Genomic DNA, 15,969 nt, shown 5'->3' on the forward strand with positions numbered 1-15,969 from the left:
AATATGGATATATCGGTCTGCCTTGGGCGTGAGAGAAATGCTGAAGAGGTTCTGAACAGATGAGAAGGAGAGGACATTCAGGGTCACAGCAATGTCTAACTGGGTGAAAGGTGTCGGCTTTGCCGGTCTCTAAATGAAAAAAGACCAACGAACAACATCAGCATAGCAACCACTTACTTGAAAGATAACTCTAAAATGCTGATTGACGACTTCATTTTTCGGAAAGGTTATCAAACGAGCTTGCTTGCAAGAAAGAAAAGTTTGCAGGTTGCAGCTTGTTCGTGCATTGTTTAACTCATCTGCTCCGATCAAATTACGACTGCCTGCAAACTAATTGAGGTCATGACGTGAACACAAATAAATAAATATGAATTCCACTTAGATGAAATGTGACAGTAACGCATACCTGTTAAACAAGACGCATAGCTTCGTATTTATTTATTTATTGGTGCGACAGCCCTGGATCAAATAGGAACTTCCTGGTTGGGCGCAACCACCACTTGGCTAAAACAGGGGGGGCGTAGTTCGCTTTGGTGTTCATTTCGTGAGTGAGTGTGTCGCTTTATCCCCGGTTCCACCAAGCCGTCCGGTTCTGTTTGAATTTTTTGGCTTTTCTACAGTCAAAAGTTGAGAATGGTGTCAAAATAACCGATCCGTACCGCCCTGCTTTTTTTTGCAACCCTTCTTTAGAGTGCAAAGGGTGGAGCTAGAAACACTGCAGCCCGTTGATTGGTTGAAAGAACAGAGCTCAGGACTTGTATGTCTTACAACTTCTCCATATTCTTGTGTGTTTTAAATATGTTTCCGCACCTTACAGTTATGCTACATTAAATATTTTTACGCATGTATAGTCAGAATGATTTCTTGACTTCGCTTTGTACCATATTTTTTTAAGAAAAACGAAAATTGTATCATAAATATTATGTGTTTGAGCCAATTTAAACGAGGGTGCACCAGAGAGGACACCCAATGCACACATATCTGGTGAAAGTTCTGCCTTAATATAGGCTATGAGATTAACACTATTTAAAAAAAAAAGTTGAATCAATTAAACTGAATGGGCAGCAAATGATATCCATTCAGGAGCAGTTTCATGTTCACTGCAAGACCGGAAGCAGCCACTAGATGTCAGCAGTGGAACAACTTACTCTTCAGAAACCAAGAAAGGGCTAGATGTCCCTCCTGTGCAAGACATTTCATTTTGATGTCCTTTCGCATTGATATGGATTTGGTCCGGACCACGTCCTTGTGTTAGTGACTTGAAGACAAGAACAGGACATGATGAGAATCTCATTTACTCCACATGTTCCCCCAATGCAATAGATCATTTGATTAGATGCCGGACCACCTTGCTGCATATATTTTCATATTAATGAGTAGGACACTTGGCTCAGCTCCTTCTTGTTTATCTCCAGGGTATCCCTCTTTTGTCCTTCAAGGGTTCTTTTCAGGACTCAATAACATGTCAAGGGCTCCAGCAGGACTTTTATCCTATTAATCATGGGGTTGGAGAGTGCCAGGATTTCAAGAACTCTTTGGCCAGGAAGGCATCTTCACAAGGAGAGTGAATGTAAGAGGACTTGTTTATACAATACAGGAGGAATTAAAAACAGGAAGAGGGTGAAGGGGAGGTCAGGAGAGCGCCAGAACCTCACTGGAATTTGAGAAGGCGAACGTAAAAATGGACTCAATGGCATTTATTTGGAATCAATAACCTTGGAAATATCTTAGTGATGGCTTACCAATGAAATTAAATGTTCAGTCGTTGTTGCTGGGGCCTGAATTTTCCTCCTACTAACAGCTGTTGCATGAAATGATTCACTGGAGTTGAGCTTAGTTCAAAGCAGCACAATCATAACAACAGAGACTGATTTTTTTGCATCACGATTTGGAGCACAATAGAAGACATATTTCAGGAGAAGGAAAACATTGATACAACCATTTTCTAGATAACATTCACATTGCAACAATTTTTTTTACCAAACATCCTTACCAACCAACATTTCTCAATGAAAAGCCTTATTTGGATGCCATGGCTGCGCTGTATTTTTCATGAGAGCAGAAAATCAATAATTAATTTGCTATAGAAAAACTTCTCCATATATGTGGATGACATGATTGATTTCATGTTTTCCAGTCTCTTAAGAAAGAGATGTTTGCAGATACTTTACGAGCTGCTTCCTTTGACGTTCATTTGCATTGTGCTTGGCGAGGTTGTAGTGCAGCTTGAACTGTGGTTTGGTGGTTTGGCTTGAAGAGATAGCTCACTTTCTCTCCACTTTGAGTGAATGAAAGTGATATTTCCTCCTACACACTCTGTCTGTCTGAAGAAACATTGTATACATATAGTACGACTGTACGTTATATATCAGTGGAGTCCCGTCCCTACGTTCGTATAATGCGTCAATTTATTCATTCCCTTTGGGTAAAACAACTTCTCAGCCATGTGTAGATCTAATGCATATGCATTGTGGGATAATGTAGTCTCTCCAGCTGCAGCAGCAACAAAGACAATCCTTTACAGAGGATAATGAAACACCATAGCAGAGGAACCAAAGTAGACTTTGTGTCAACTATCAGAGATGAGAGTGATACATTAATTCCCAAACCTTTGAAATAGTAAAACTACTGGTGCTGAAAGGTCATAATTTTAGTAGGTATTGGTTTGGTTTATTGAAAACATTTAAATATGAATAATGAGTTTCTTTAATGTTAGATGACACAATAAGGAGCGGTCAGAGTCTGAAAAAAAGGGACAACAACAAAAACATATAGCAGGGTATCATAATGCAAGCATTTTTATACCTGAAAGTAAAAGATAATACGACATCAACACCTCATTATGAACCATCTTTTCTATTGTTTTTTGTTTTACCACTTATAGCATAGGCCTACATGTCAGATCCTGTTTCCTTTATTATTGTCTCTTTAATTCATCAGTATATCCTTCTCAACTTACCCCTTATTTGAAATTACAATTTGGTAATGGAATAGGTTATATGTGAGTATAAAATAATGAATTATCAAGTATTGATACAGTCTCATTACTCTTGCCACTTAAAATGGGAAGGATAGTAACAACTGTAACAACGGTGTTTTGTTGCTATTAGTGGTTCAGTGCAAATAGGTCTGATATCAAACAATTCTTTGTCAAATAAATTATAATGTATTATTACACCGTGGCATCTCGTTCAGCAGCCAATAGATTCAGATTTTCCCAAAAATAAAAAATAAGTCTTTGGTTCATTTTGTTTTCTTCTTTGTCCATTCTTTTGTTTCCTCACCAAAATTCTCTGCTTTTATTTTGAAGGCAGCCCCTTGTGGTTGCCTTGACAGATTAGGATCCGCCCTTTCCAACGGGGTAGCCATGGAGACCGCGCGAGAGCGAGGCAGCTGCTGGTAGAGTTCTCACAGCGAGTGTTTCCGCACACCTAGAAGAAAAGAGCCCGAGAGAGCAGACCGAGGACGAGGAAACAGCAGGGCAGCCCTGACGGAACTACACGACGAAAAACATTACATTTTGTGTGTGTGTGTGTGTTATTTTCCCCCACATTCTCGTCTGGGTGTCTACGTTGCACGGCCTTTAATGCCTCTAATGTGAAAGGAGAGGAGGGCTCGCTGGTAACCTTTGCGTCGGTGAGTCTTTGCTGTTTTGTTTTATTTCGCAAGCTAAGCACAGATAGGCCACTACGAGACGAGACCTCTTTTTCCGCCTCTTAACCTTTATATGTGTATTATTACAAATTAAAAAACCAGTAAGCTTAGTTATCTACGTTCGGGTGAGGTTTTCTGACATGTATGAGAATAGTGAGTTGTCACTTTTATTGTGTTTTTGTACTGTATTCGTGACCGCTGACGAGCCTTAGTATCTGTTTACGTTACCATAATAAACGTGTCTGACAGGTCTACAACATTCATTTAGCTTCAAGTTCTTACATAGCCTTGCTTGCCAATACGTTTTGAATAATTAATTAAGCAGACAACCAGTTTTTCCTGTCTCTAACAGTTAACAGCTGTAAGCTTTACTGTATTGTTACACTTCATATTAATGAGCAATAATTGAAACAACACAGCTATTAAACACATAAAAACAACCATATACATTATCAACCAACTTAAACAAATATATGCAATCTGTTTTAGTGTGTCTGTTACTTTGTTAGAATGAGGTTTGGTCTTTGTTTTTGTCCCACTGTGTGTGTGTGTGTGTGTGTGTGTGTTCCTGGCAGCCCACCACAGTCTTTGTTTAAATAGCTCGCAGTACAGTTGCACGTGTCGAAGCGTGTGACTCCGCTTTAGAGCTGCTCTGAAGGCAGATGAACACGTTTGATATAGTTGCTGTATTAACAGACGTGTTATTGGGGTTTCTAGGAGTCTACCTGCGCAGATACGCCTCAACACTGTCATTTCCCACTCCCTCGCTAATGTTGCAATAAAAAGTTGGCGTCGTTTCCTGTCTGCTCGGAAGGGTTGGAAAGGTCGCTTACTTACCACGGCACTGCAAGGGGCAGGGGGACATTTATTGTAAGCTGTTGTCTATTATCATGGCAGAGAACAGAGATCTATGAAGCTAGGAAGCTTGTGTGTTCAGGGGGCTAATGCACAGTCTAATGATGTGCTGTGTTTACGTCCAATGTTTACATCAAGTCGTGAGTCACATGTTGTTTTGGAAGATAGGATCCTGTACTGTGTGAGAAATTATACATTGATATGTCAGATTTTGCCACTGTCCACTCCAAACCATGCTTGCTATCCCTGTTTTGTGGTATTTAGCTGGATTTCTATATAAATTAACCTTAATGGTAACAGACAATCCTTTCAGGGTTTCTATCCATTACCCTTTCACGGTATAAATGGTTAAATAAGATCCTCTCTAAACCTGCTGTTATTTAATACAATTAAATCCACAACATGGTGGGATTTATCCATATTGGGCATCTCTAGAGGTGTTTTCTATTATTAACAAAATAAAAAGCACGCACTGAAAGAGAGCATTGTCTCTGTCACTGTTGGCTTCTTTGTCAAACAATATCTAAAAGCAGACCAATTATGTTCCTTTTACTCAGTTGTTTAACCTTGTTTTCCCTAGAAATCCAGTCGTGAATATTGTTGGCTATCTACTAGACATTGTAATTGTTTCAGTGCGTTGATTTGCTTGCTGGTTATGTCTCCTTACATTTTAGGGAGTTTTTGAATATCATCACAATCATCATCAATTGCGAGATGTTGGTACAGAATTTCTAAACATTGAAGAATACCAATCGTTATGTAAATGGTTTCTGTTCCATGTTTATATGGCTTTATTGACACATTCAGTTCCACATCTAATTTGAGTTAATTTCTTAGATTGTGACAATCACCAGTTCAACGTCCATTGTTCGACTCGCCTTGTTTTGTTTTTACACATTGTGCACACTACAGCTTTCACAAAGGAACTAGCAGATATACAATGCGCAGCTTTAATCGTTCTCAATTTAAAAGCCATTGTGTAGCCAAAGTGTGTTTTTTATAACTTCAAGTCCAGCATTTAAAAGCTTTTTTCTGTTTGGCAACACAACTCAGAGAAAACATCTTGTGAGGACTGATAAGAACACTGCATTTGACTTGAATCCTACATTAATTTTCACTACCTTTCACCATTGTCAACATGACAGCATTTCTCTCTTTTTTTAGTGTTTCCCCCACACTTCTTGTGTTCTTACTTCTTTCTCTCTTTCATCTTTCTTTTTTCTTATTCTCCTCACTCTTTCTGCCTCAATCCTTGCGGTGGTACAGAGGGATGCCCGGGCGCTGTGGGGCTAAACACTACATAATACTATATAACAAAGGCTCCTTTCTGTGCTGCCATGCAGAGCCTCATCTCTGGGTTCCCTCCGCAGGCCCAGACGGGCTCCAACAACCGCAGTAGCATTGGGGCCTATCGGGTGGAAATCTCCTCCCGGCTGTTTCTTTGGCACACTGAGTGCTCTCTGTTCCCGGACACATGCCTGCACTGCTGCTCTTCTTGGCTCTCTTTGCATTCCAGGAGCCCCGGGCAGCTGAAAAACTGCAGTCGCAGCCTGCTGGCTGCCTGGTTGTCTCAATGGCGTCTGAAGTGAAAAGTTGCATGGTTTATCCCAGGTGGAAGACTAAACAGGCAGATACCGTTTTGCACTTTTATTGTACAGTGGGCTGAAATATGGCCAATACAATTGACAGAGCACATTGGTAATTTTAGCAGAACTGCAAAAAAATCATCTTTATTATCAGTTCTAATTTAGAGGTAGTTTTCAGCTTGCTTGTCCAGCCAACAGGTTTAATTGAAAATTGACTTTGTTTACAATGATATTCAACAGCGTAGCATCATTCCCAACATGTTGTCAAAACGTTTAGCAGCTGTGCTTCATCACACTAGCTAATTGATAATCAAAACTGCCTAACATTTAAATTAACATTAGTTTATCAAATAGTGATTGACTGTAAAAGCTGTTGGTGCTCTTTCCAGAGGAAAAGATAACTTTTTCATTAAGTATTTAATGTACAAGGATAGGTGTAAACCCTGTCCTAGCAAAGAATTGTCGCCATTTATATGATTGTAAGTTACTGCATTTCATCTTCATTATTATCTTGCACACAGCCTTAAATGCCTTAAGAAACTCGAGAGCAACAGTGTTCTAGTTGAAGCAGATTTACCTTCTTATAATAGTACCATTCTCTATTGTGGTGTTAATCTGACCATGAGCTGCAGATTTGGGACTTTGTTCAGAATTTTCTATTTTAACATTTTCGACGGATGGCTAGTCTTCCCCCTTTCTGCTCTCGTAGTGTAAAATGCTGTTTTTTTATTGAGCTGGAACAAAGTAATCATCCTTGCTTGTGTTGTACTTACTCTCTGATGTACCTCGCTTTGGATAAAAGCGTCTGCTAAGTGAATTGTAGAATTGTAATTGTAGAATTGTAGAATAATCAAATTGCTAAGTGTGTCCCAACTAAATAATTTGCCACACATCGTTGACATTAATTCTTCATACACTCTCTTAGGGCGGTGTGTCTTTTCTGAGACTGACACTCTTCAATTATTAAAAGCAGTCCCAACAACACAGAGCTTTTGAAACAAGGAATTGGTCATTACATACTTTTTAAAATCAGATCTGTTAAACAAGTCATTCTAGATGTTGTATGCTGTCTGAGTGTTTTATGTATAAATCTCAGTTGTCTTTCAAGTTCAATCAAATTAGTCTTATTCTGTAAGCTAGCGTGTTCCCATCTACAACATAAAAGACTGGTTATACTGCAGTAGCGGCTTCATTTAGCGTGATTTTGCAATCAAAATGAAATTAGATGTCAGGACATGCAATATTTGACTCTGCACATTGCACACACTAATGTCATGCACTTAGTCAGTATACAGTTACACTGTCACCTGGCTACATGCAGGAACTGTTTGTTAACGTGGTTTGATGTAAAATTAGTTCCAGGGATCAGAAATCTCTTCTCTTGCACAGTCTTTTATGTAATGTGTGGAAGGCTCAATGTCTTTGGCGATGTTTGACAGGAAAACATGATTGGAAGAAATAAAGTTGACATTTTAATTTGAAGCCTTTCTGTTAAATTTTCTGGCAAACTGCCCGCTTTGTTATTAATCTAATGCCGTGTACATTAGGAGCATTATAAAGAACTGCAAGAAATTCTGCTCTTGTGCCATCTAATTGGAAAGCTGTATATTTTTGGAATACCGTAGCACAAAGTTAATGACTTTCTCCTTTGTCAGACATTCTTGTGTGAAAGCAATTAAGCTAATTCTGCCTAAGTTTTCACTTTGTAGACCTACTGGCCGGTCAATACTCTGCCCTCAGCTCTCGCAGGAGGTCAGCTGCATTATAAATGGCATCCCAAGTGCTTATTTACATCCCAACAAGTGCCTTTGACTCGTGTTCGTTTTTGTCCTACCTTTGACTTTTGTTTCACTTTGTTATTTCTAAGAGGTTCATCTGGGAATAACATCTTTACCAAGGGTCTATCTATAAACCAAGCTTTAACAGCGGTGCTCTGATCCCAACATAGACAAATGAAAAAGCGTCTATGGATCAAATGACTGGCGCAGGTTCCCTGCATGTGTTTTTGACTGTATGCCCTTTGGCTCAATGCAGTACCCAAACTGTTCTGCCAAAACTAGCTTACGTCACTCTTTCCCACTGGCTTGTGCTGCATGCAGGTATGATTTTCCACCGTATTCCCGTGGGCATCAGAAAGGTGGCAAGCTGTGTGGGGCCCTGCTGTGTGCGTGCTGAAAAATCTGTGGCAATAAAATGTCCGGATTTTTCGATTACAAATGTACACCTGGGTTATGCTGTAAATTTGAGAGATTTTACATAACATTTGCATAAATCATGTAGCCTCATTATCTTTCAACATTAACTATTTAGGTTTTAAACAAAGATTATTTTCAATCAGACTGTCAATTATTGTCTCCTTTAATTAATAATTTGGTTCCCATTGAAAAATCAATGGTCTGTAATAATAATTGCAGATAATATTTATTTTAATTGACTAGTTTATTCCACAGACTGTTTCAGCTCAACAGAGTATACACCATGTTTGTGTGTGCATGTTTACATTAACTCTCCTCATCACAATAGTTCCGGGTCGTCTGTGGCAGTGCTAGCGTCCACGCAGCAGATCTGCAATCAAATTGGCGGCTCTCTAAGTGCAGCCATGCCATTACTGTAGCCATTAGCTCAGCAGCCTTCTGTAACTGTAATGGGCCCCTTGCCCTCTCTTGAGGATATGCTGCCTGCCAGCAAGCTAGTTCCTCAGAAAAATGCAACTACTGCTACTTCATCCCAACCTCTCTGCAGAAACATACTAAAGACTATATGCACCTGCATCTCATTTATGATAGTGTACTCTCATTATAGCCCCCAGTAAGCCACCTAATGCTTTTCGGAAGTTAGTAAAGTTGCTATATAGAGACAGATTTGTGCGGTGATACTGGCTGTGTTTGTGCATATGGCTGCATTTCTACTCTCAATGATGTTTAAGGTGCCTCACAGTAACTCTTTATATCCTCCCTTTTTTCTCTTTTGTCGTGCAACTGATCTAGGAATGCAGAGTTTGATTCAGCTTTTTCCTTTTGTTGATTTTTTGCAGAAACTCATAACAGATACCACTTATAGATACAAACTCAGACAAATTGAGCAACAACGATTCTGCAGTTCTAAATTGTGAAGGTATATCATTAGCTACAGTAGTATGTTGTGCATATACGTGACTAAAGAATGGGAGATATTCCTGAGAGTTACACTTAATTGTGATCTTCATAATAAATCCATCAAACGCTAGTCATTTTAACAATTTGCAGCATATGGCAGAGAACCGTTAGAGCTGAGCTGCTGGTGAGGCATCTGTTTATCACTCAACTGTAAAGTACTGTGCCCTTACTATTATTAGACTTTAATAAGTACTTTTGACAAGTCTCTGCTACAGAGTTTTTAATTAATATTTATAAATGTACTAACATACAGGTAGTGAACATAAACTGATGTGCCATAGTGTCCAAAAACCACAGAACTGAGAATGTTTCATTATTTTTTGATGAAGTCACAGTAAAATGGAACTTCTCTCCGACAGAAGCAATTGAATTGGAACAAAAGTTGCACGTGTTATCACTGCTTTAGATTTTCCACTGACTCTCTCTCTCTCTCTCTCTCTCTCTCTCTCTCCCTTTCACTCGCTCTCACATGTATAGCCTCGCTCACCCTAATGCCGCTTCCTCACCATCAGCCGGGATCTGTATCTGTGTTACATCATCTACAGCTGAGCTGAGCATGAAGGCTGGTTAGTTCAGTCTTCAAGGTAAAGCCAAACGTAAGGATGGAGGGAAGATCAGAGGAACTTTTCGTGTTATGCTGCTGCCAGTGGTTTTTAAGAAGTAGAACTGGAAACTACTCCATCTGTGTGGAGGCTGATTTTGAATAGCAGGATGCAGTTTAAGGAACTAAAGGATAGAAGAGGAAACACGCACAGAGCTATTCGTGCCATGGCGTTACCAGTAAACCAACTTGTACTTATGACATACCGTAAATTCAGATTCAGATTCTTAAATTGTCCGGGGTAAATTGGTACCCCTTGTGGCCTTTCCCCTCTCTTTTTCTCTTATAACCCTCATAGCTCTCTCCCTCGATTCCCTCCAGTCTCTCTGTGTTGCTTTTGGTTACGTAATCCTCGCACAATGTTGATAGTAATCCTTGCTCTCCCTCCCTCCCCCTCTTTCTATCCCTTCCTCTCTATGTGGCCTGAACAGGTTAAGCCGTAGAGGACTCTCGCTGGTCGCTGGAGGAAAAGATGTGCGATGGAATGGTAGCGTTTCAGACGAGAGCCCTGTCCTCTTCCTCCTCTTCTCCTCTAGCCCACAGGCTGGCTGCCTCCGCGCTTCTCCTCCTCTTCACCCTGCTCCCTCATGGTCACGCATCAGGTAAGACAAATAAACCCACACATATATATTTTTTTCCCTCTGAGTCTCTACTCCCACATGATGTACATCGACTAATCCGCCATCTTCACCTGTCTCTCGTGAATTGAGTGAGGTTATTTTCCCCTCATCTTGCAGGTCACTTAGATTAAATTGGCTTCCTTTACCGTTGCCTCGGTCAGGTTGCTCTCTCTCTGAGCAGCAGCTGAGAGCTCGATCCCGCCCACTCTGTGAATCCATTCACTGCCCTAATGAGTCACAACAGTTTTCCTCCACTATTGAGTGAAACAGAGAGATGGTGTTGTCTGCGGTCACATCGCTGTCATAAGGTTTTAATCAGCCATGACATTTCGAGTCCTCTGAGAGCTTTTAGCACGGTTAGTCGGCTTTGGTTATTATCTGACGACAACCGTCAGATCAGGTTTGGCATTTCAGCCTGAGGGCTTTGTTTGTTATCTTTGCATGTGAGGTGTCCAAATTTCTAATTTAATTTAGCAAAATTGTTGATTGTTTCCTTGTTAGAGTCAACATAGGCCATACAGGAATGTATCAAGTTGACAAAGATAGAAATACATTGTAGATGTCATGTACTCTATGAACCCCTTTTCTTGTGCCAGGCTGCCAGCCTTCCTCTCACATTAGCCCTCGATGTTCCTGTCCCTTCCCCCGAAAACAAACACACACTACCTACACACACATGCACTACCCACACACACACACACACACACACACACACACACACACCACTCACATAGCCAGCTTGTGAAATGTGCCAGATGTCCTTGCCACGGAGAGGAGGCGGCCTGTGTATGTGTGAATAAGTAAATGTGTGTGTGTGAGGGGTGGTTTCAACCCTTGGTTGCTTTTAGAGCGTTAATTGATTTTCTCTCTAAAAATTCTCAAATAAGTGTGTGTGTTTGTGTGTGTGTATCTATTGAGAAAGAGAGAGAGAAATGGGCGGTTGGATACGTCTGGTCCAAGTGTATCGCCTCTCTCTTTGCTCTGTATACGTCTTATGTAATACACATGATTCATGTAGAGCCCAGAGGGGCTGGTATCACGCTCACGTTCTTCATCCAACACACACATACACTGCCTACCAAATACCACGTACGGTAGTTGTGGCATCAAATCCCCAGCCCACGTGCTGTGTGTACTTAATTTTTGTGTATAGTGTGTTTGCGCTCCATTTACTCATGTCATTCATGGTTGCTATGCATGTAACATAAGGTTAAGGTTATGACAAAAATTCTGCAGGTCAGTGCATCAAAGATGGACCTTGCTAAGTACACTATGTAACCATAGTTATTTCCTAGGACCAAATGTGTACCTAAGACTTTCTTTGCATTACCCATGATGCAGATGCGGATTTAAGCCTGACTGATGGAAAAGGACAAGTAGTTCCATAGGCTCCAACACTGACTTTTTTTTAACTGGCTTGTTTAAACGTAGAGCAGGTTATGAACTGTGTGGCCTGAATATTTTTAAGCCTATACCTCACTCAGTGCTTGACAGATTGATGAAGACAATGCATACAATTAAACAATTTATTTTAATATACCTAGCATCTTTTGTCTTAACCTGAAACCTGTTAATAGTTTGTGTATCCAAACATGCAATGGAACATTCAAGATGGTATATTGATTAAACTGACGTCAATACAAAGGTTATTTTTAGGCGTTGTCATTGCTGCATATTTCTAGCATAATAACTTCCTCATTGCACATAATGCAGTGTTCGTGCTGACTCACAGTCCAAGGGTTCTGGCTCTTTAAAATGATGTACAGCACTCAATAGTTGCTCTTTTGCATCAGATAAATGTACTAATAACTCCAAGGTATTGCATATGCACAGCTTTCTAGGCAAATTCTGCCCCTACATGTTAAGGATCAGTTTTTGGACCTGATTCAAGTCCAGCACGGAGCATGAAGTTTAATATTTAATTCAACAAAAGCAACAAGCATTGAATAATGAAAGATATCGGCTCCTTACTAACAGCATTAACAGAAAAAGCCTTAAAGTATTTCGATTTTTCAAGATGATGAAACTTTAATGCTTATTGCTTTTGCTTCATTGCATCAGATACAACCGTTATGATTATGCTAATAAAACCAACATATGAGCATTTACAGAATTTATAGTAACTTAAGGGTGAGACGCTCATTTTACAGCTTTAAAGTCATCATATTATTAGTGTGTCTGTTCTGTCCACCGCCCTCCCCTTCTCGTCTGCTCACCATACATAATTCACATAGGTAATCCCGCGGCGTGTTCCATGGCTGGAGATTGCTCTGGAAATTTTCATGAATATGAAATGTCATCAGTGCTGACAGGCTTATTCCAGACTCGTACAAATAGCAGTGTGTGGTATGAATAGAAATGAATACTAGAAAATATAGTGTAAAGCATTTGCATACTAGTGAAGAAGCTCAAAACAAGAGAGCAGAATACAAGACAGATCAGCAACGACCCTCTTTTTGTTCTTTGGAGGTTATGCCATCAGTCTTTTGTAGATATTACTTTATTAGGACATTTGGCCTTTGGGGAAAAAGATTGAGAGACAGGACGGGAAAGGTTGTGGTCTTTGCTACAACTTTGGGTTTCATTAACAAAAAAAGAAAAAGCTTCCTTTCTCTGTGAAAGGTCAAGACAACAATTTCTTGTATCCGTAATACGCTCCTTTAGGAAGTAGTCACAAAGCCTTTTGGGCCGGTCTATTTTTAGAAGCAATCATGGTCCAAGTCATGTCTTTTTTATCTGCCGTTCAGCTGTTCCGTGTAAACAAGATTACCAGCAGGGTATCTGCTTTGCTAATGTAAAAGGTTCCCTCAAATTTGTGTTTGTGATTACTGTGTATGATTACATTTCTGTTTGTCATTCAGGACATTCTGCCAAAAGTAGCAACATGCTTGACAAAACATCCTCTGCATTCAAGCAGAGTGCCAATAAACAAACACAACAACAAAGCAGCACCTTGGGTTTTGTGTATACACAGGCTAAATAGAATTCAAAAGTCTGAGGGATTTTTCAGGGCACAGTGTAAATATCGCTATAGTTTTTCATGTCTTTTCTGAGTCAATCTTAGCTCAGTTCCTAATATGGTGTCAATTCCTTACAGTGAGCCTTTGTGGTTTGTTCACAGGAAGTCGACCTAGACAGTGAGTCATAACCGAAGAATAAAGATGGCAACTCTGAGCGTCAAAGGGTCCATTCACATGATAACATGCCGTGTTTTCTGCTCTAATGGTGTCAGTAGGCAAAAAGGGTCAGTCCATCCTTGTGGGCCACTTAAACAGATAAACGATGCCCTCTAAAAACCCCTTTGTGTTTTGAAGCTGAGTTAAAGCTGAACAGGAAAGTGCCACCGAGGACCAGAAGTCTCCCACAAACAAGCCTGCTGTGTGCTCTGTGTGGTGTTGACATTTATGTATGTTCATGTGTGAGAACTGGAAATGGCTCTCCCCCAGGCCTGGATGAAAAGCAGAGTCACAGGGCAAAGAAAAGAGCTAGGAGGAAAAGGCAGGGAGAGCAAGTAAAGGAACAGAGAGCTGCCTTCTTATTTCCTCTGAGATCTGTGTTTGTTTTGATAATCGATTGTTGCACATTCTTGGCTCGACTTGAATACATATTTCCTCACCTGATGAAGGCATTGCACTGACAAGATCCCTTTGTTTTTGGCATGTCTCACAATCAGTGTGCAGGACCAACCCCAAGGACACAAGGATGTTTTCTCGAAAGTCAAGTTGCTCCAGGAAAAAGATTTGACAACTCCCTGTTCCTCTGTAATAACAGAGTAGGCTCTAGTGGCTAGCATAGCGTCATTGCTCTGACCACAGAGGAAAATATCTGAATGAGCCATGCCCTTCTTTTTCTCTAAACAGCTGTAGGCTTTGAAACGTGTTGCTTGCTGTTGTCATTAAAAATCTGTGTGTCCACAAAACTCCAGTGTGCAACTTTCCTTTCCCAGTTTGTTAGATGGGATTCCAAACATTGGGGGGGTGGGGGGCGATTGGCCCTGTGCAATTAACTGTTCAGAATTGTCCCCTGAAGACCTTTTAGCAAGACGGTTTGCAGACGTGCAGGAGTAAAGCAATACGTTGGCAACTGGCTCGTTTCTGAAATGTGAGAACAAAGAGGGCTTTCAGGGGGGTGTTGGAAGCCACAGGCTAAACCACAGCAAGCCGAAGCTCAGCTAGATCACTAGTCTGCAATTAGGATTTCTAACTCAGTTTGTGTGTATTTAGTGTGTGTGTGTGTGTGTGTGTGGGTATACTGAGCACTGCCCCTGTTCTATTATGTCTGTGTTCTTGATTCTCACTCCCTGTCTCTCTCTTTAAGGGTCCAGCCATTAGCCAGGTGAGACCAGAGCCCATTAGCAGCAGTCTGGTCCAATCCATCAGCCCTTTCTCTTTCATTACCTGTGTGTTTATCACTTGAGCCATCGCTCTCTGCTCTCACCCTTTGTCATTTAACAGCTCTTTCACCCATTTAAACCCCAAAGGGAAACTTTAAACGCTTCACCAGACAAAAAAAAAAAAAAAAACACTCCATGGAAACAGATACTGCAGTGGGGACAGGCGATGCAAGAACACTTCATTCACTTTAAACAGTTGACCGGACAGTTCCATTACTTTGTGAAGATCGCTTGGATTGTTGGTAGCAACACAGCACAGACACTTATCCTGCAAACACTTAGCTTAAAGTGTATGGTTTTTATTTGTTTGACTCTTTTTTGATGTTATATTCTTTGACTTGTTCATGTTTTCAGTGGATTCAGTGTGCTGACTAGAAATTTTCCAGTAAAACATTGGGAATGTCTCCCATATAGCCTTAAATCCGGATCAGGTGTATATGCAAGTCTACCAGGAAATGCATCGATTCAGTACCTCTAATTGGTTAGCCCTCAAAAAATCAACATGTTTCTTCTTGCCATGATATATTATGGCCACTGCTAGAAATAACAGTTTAAGAGAGGCAAGCAACTGATTACAGGTACATTATCACGTTACTTCAGCCAACAACAATAGCATAATTCTGGCACATATTCTAGTGTAAGTTGAAGCTGCAGTCACGTGTTTTCCCATCACATGCTTGTTGTTGTTTTTAATCCATTTGAAGTTAAAATATTTGAAAATCAGTAAAAACACCAATTAAAGCGGTTTCTTATCAAATGTTCTATATTCTGTACATATTCTGTGTCTCCAGGAGGCTGGGAGTTGAGCTGCTGCTTATATTAGCTCAGCATGTTTCTTGGAACTCAGGTTTTTAAATTCAGGAGTAATTTAGTGCAGGAGCCAAGTCACACAACAGTGTGAGCAATCATATTATATCCATACAGGATAGGTAGCATTTAATAGCTGTTAAATTTATATATTTTTGTACTGCTTTGATGAGGTACTCCATGTCTCTCCAGTAAAGATGTCTGAAGTGGTATCAGGAAGTAAAAAATATATTTGTACATTTATTCTGCTGGCCACCATAAAGTTATTGGTCTATTGCTTGCAGGTTCTGTGTAGTAA

At 40.3% G+C, this 15,969-nt stretch overlaps 1 protein-coding gene across 1 annotated transcript in view; it reads left to right on the forward strand.

The window, feature by feature from the left end:
* Positions 1 to 3,378: 3,378 nt before the first annotated feature.
* susd6 (sushi domain containing 6) overlaps positions 3,379 to 15,969 on the forward strand; it is a 33,168-nt gene continuing 20,577 nt past the window's right edge. Inside the window, exons 1-2 of the mRNA XM_061051740.1 lie at positions 3,379 to 3,636; positions 10,283 to 10,453. Coding sequence (XP_060907723.1) covers positions 10,324 to 10,453 — 130 coding nt within the window. The 5' untranslated portion in view covers positions 3,379 to 3,636; positions 10,283 to 10,323. The remainder of the gene's footprint in view (positions 3,637 to 10,282; positions 10,454 to 15,969) is intronic.

The sequence above is a fragment of the Labrus mixtus genome, chromosome 12, assembly GCF_963584025.1.
Source record: "Labrus mixtus chromosome 12, fLabMix1.1, whole genome shotgun sequence".
Classification (NCBI taxonomy): domain Eukaryota; kingdom Metazoa; phylum Chordata; class Actinopteri; order Labriformes; family Labridae; genus Labrus; species Labrus mixtus.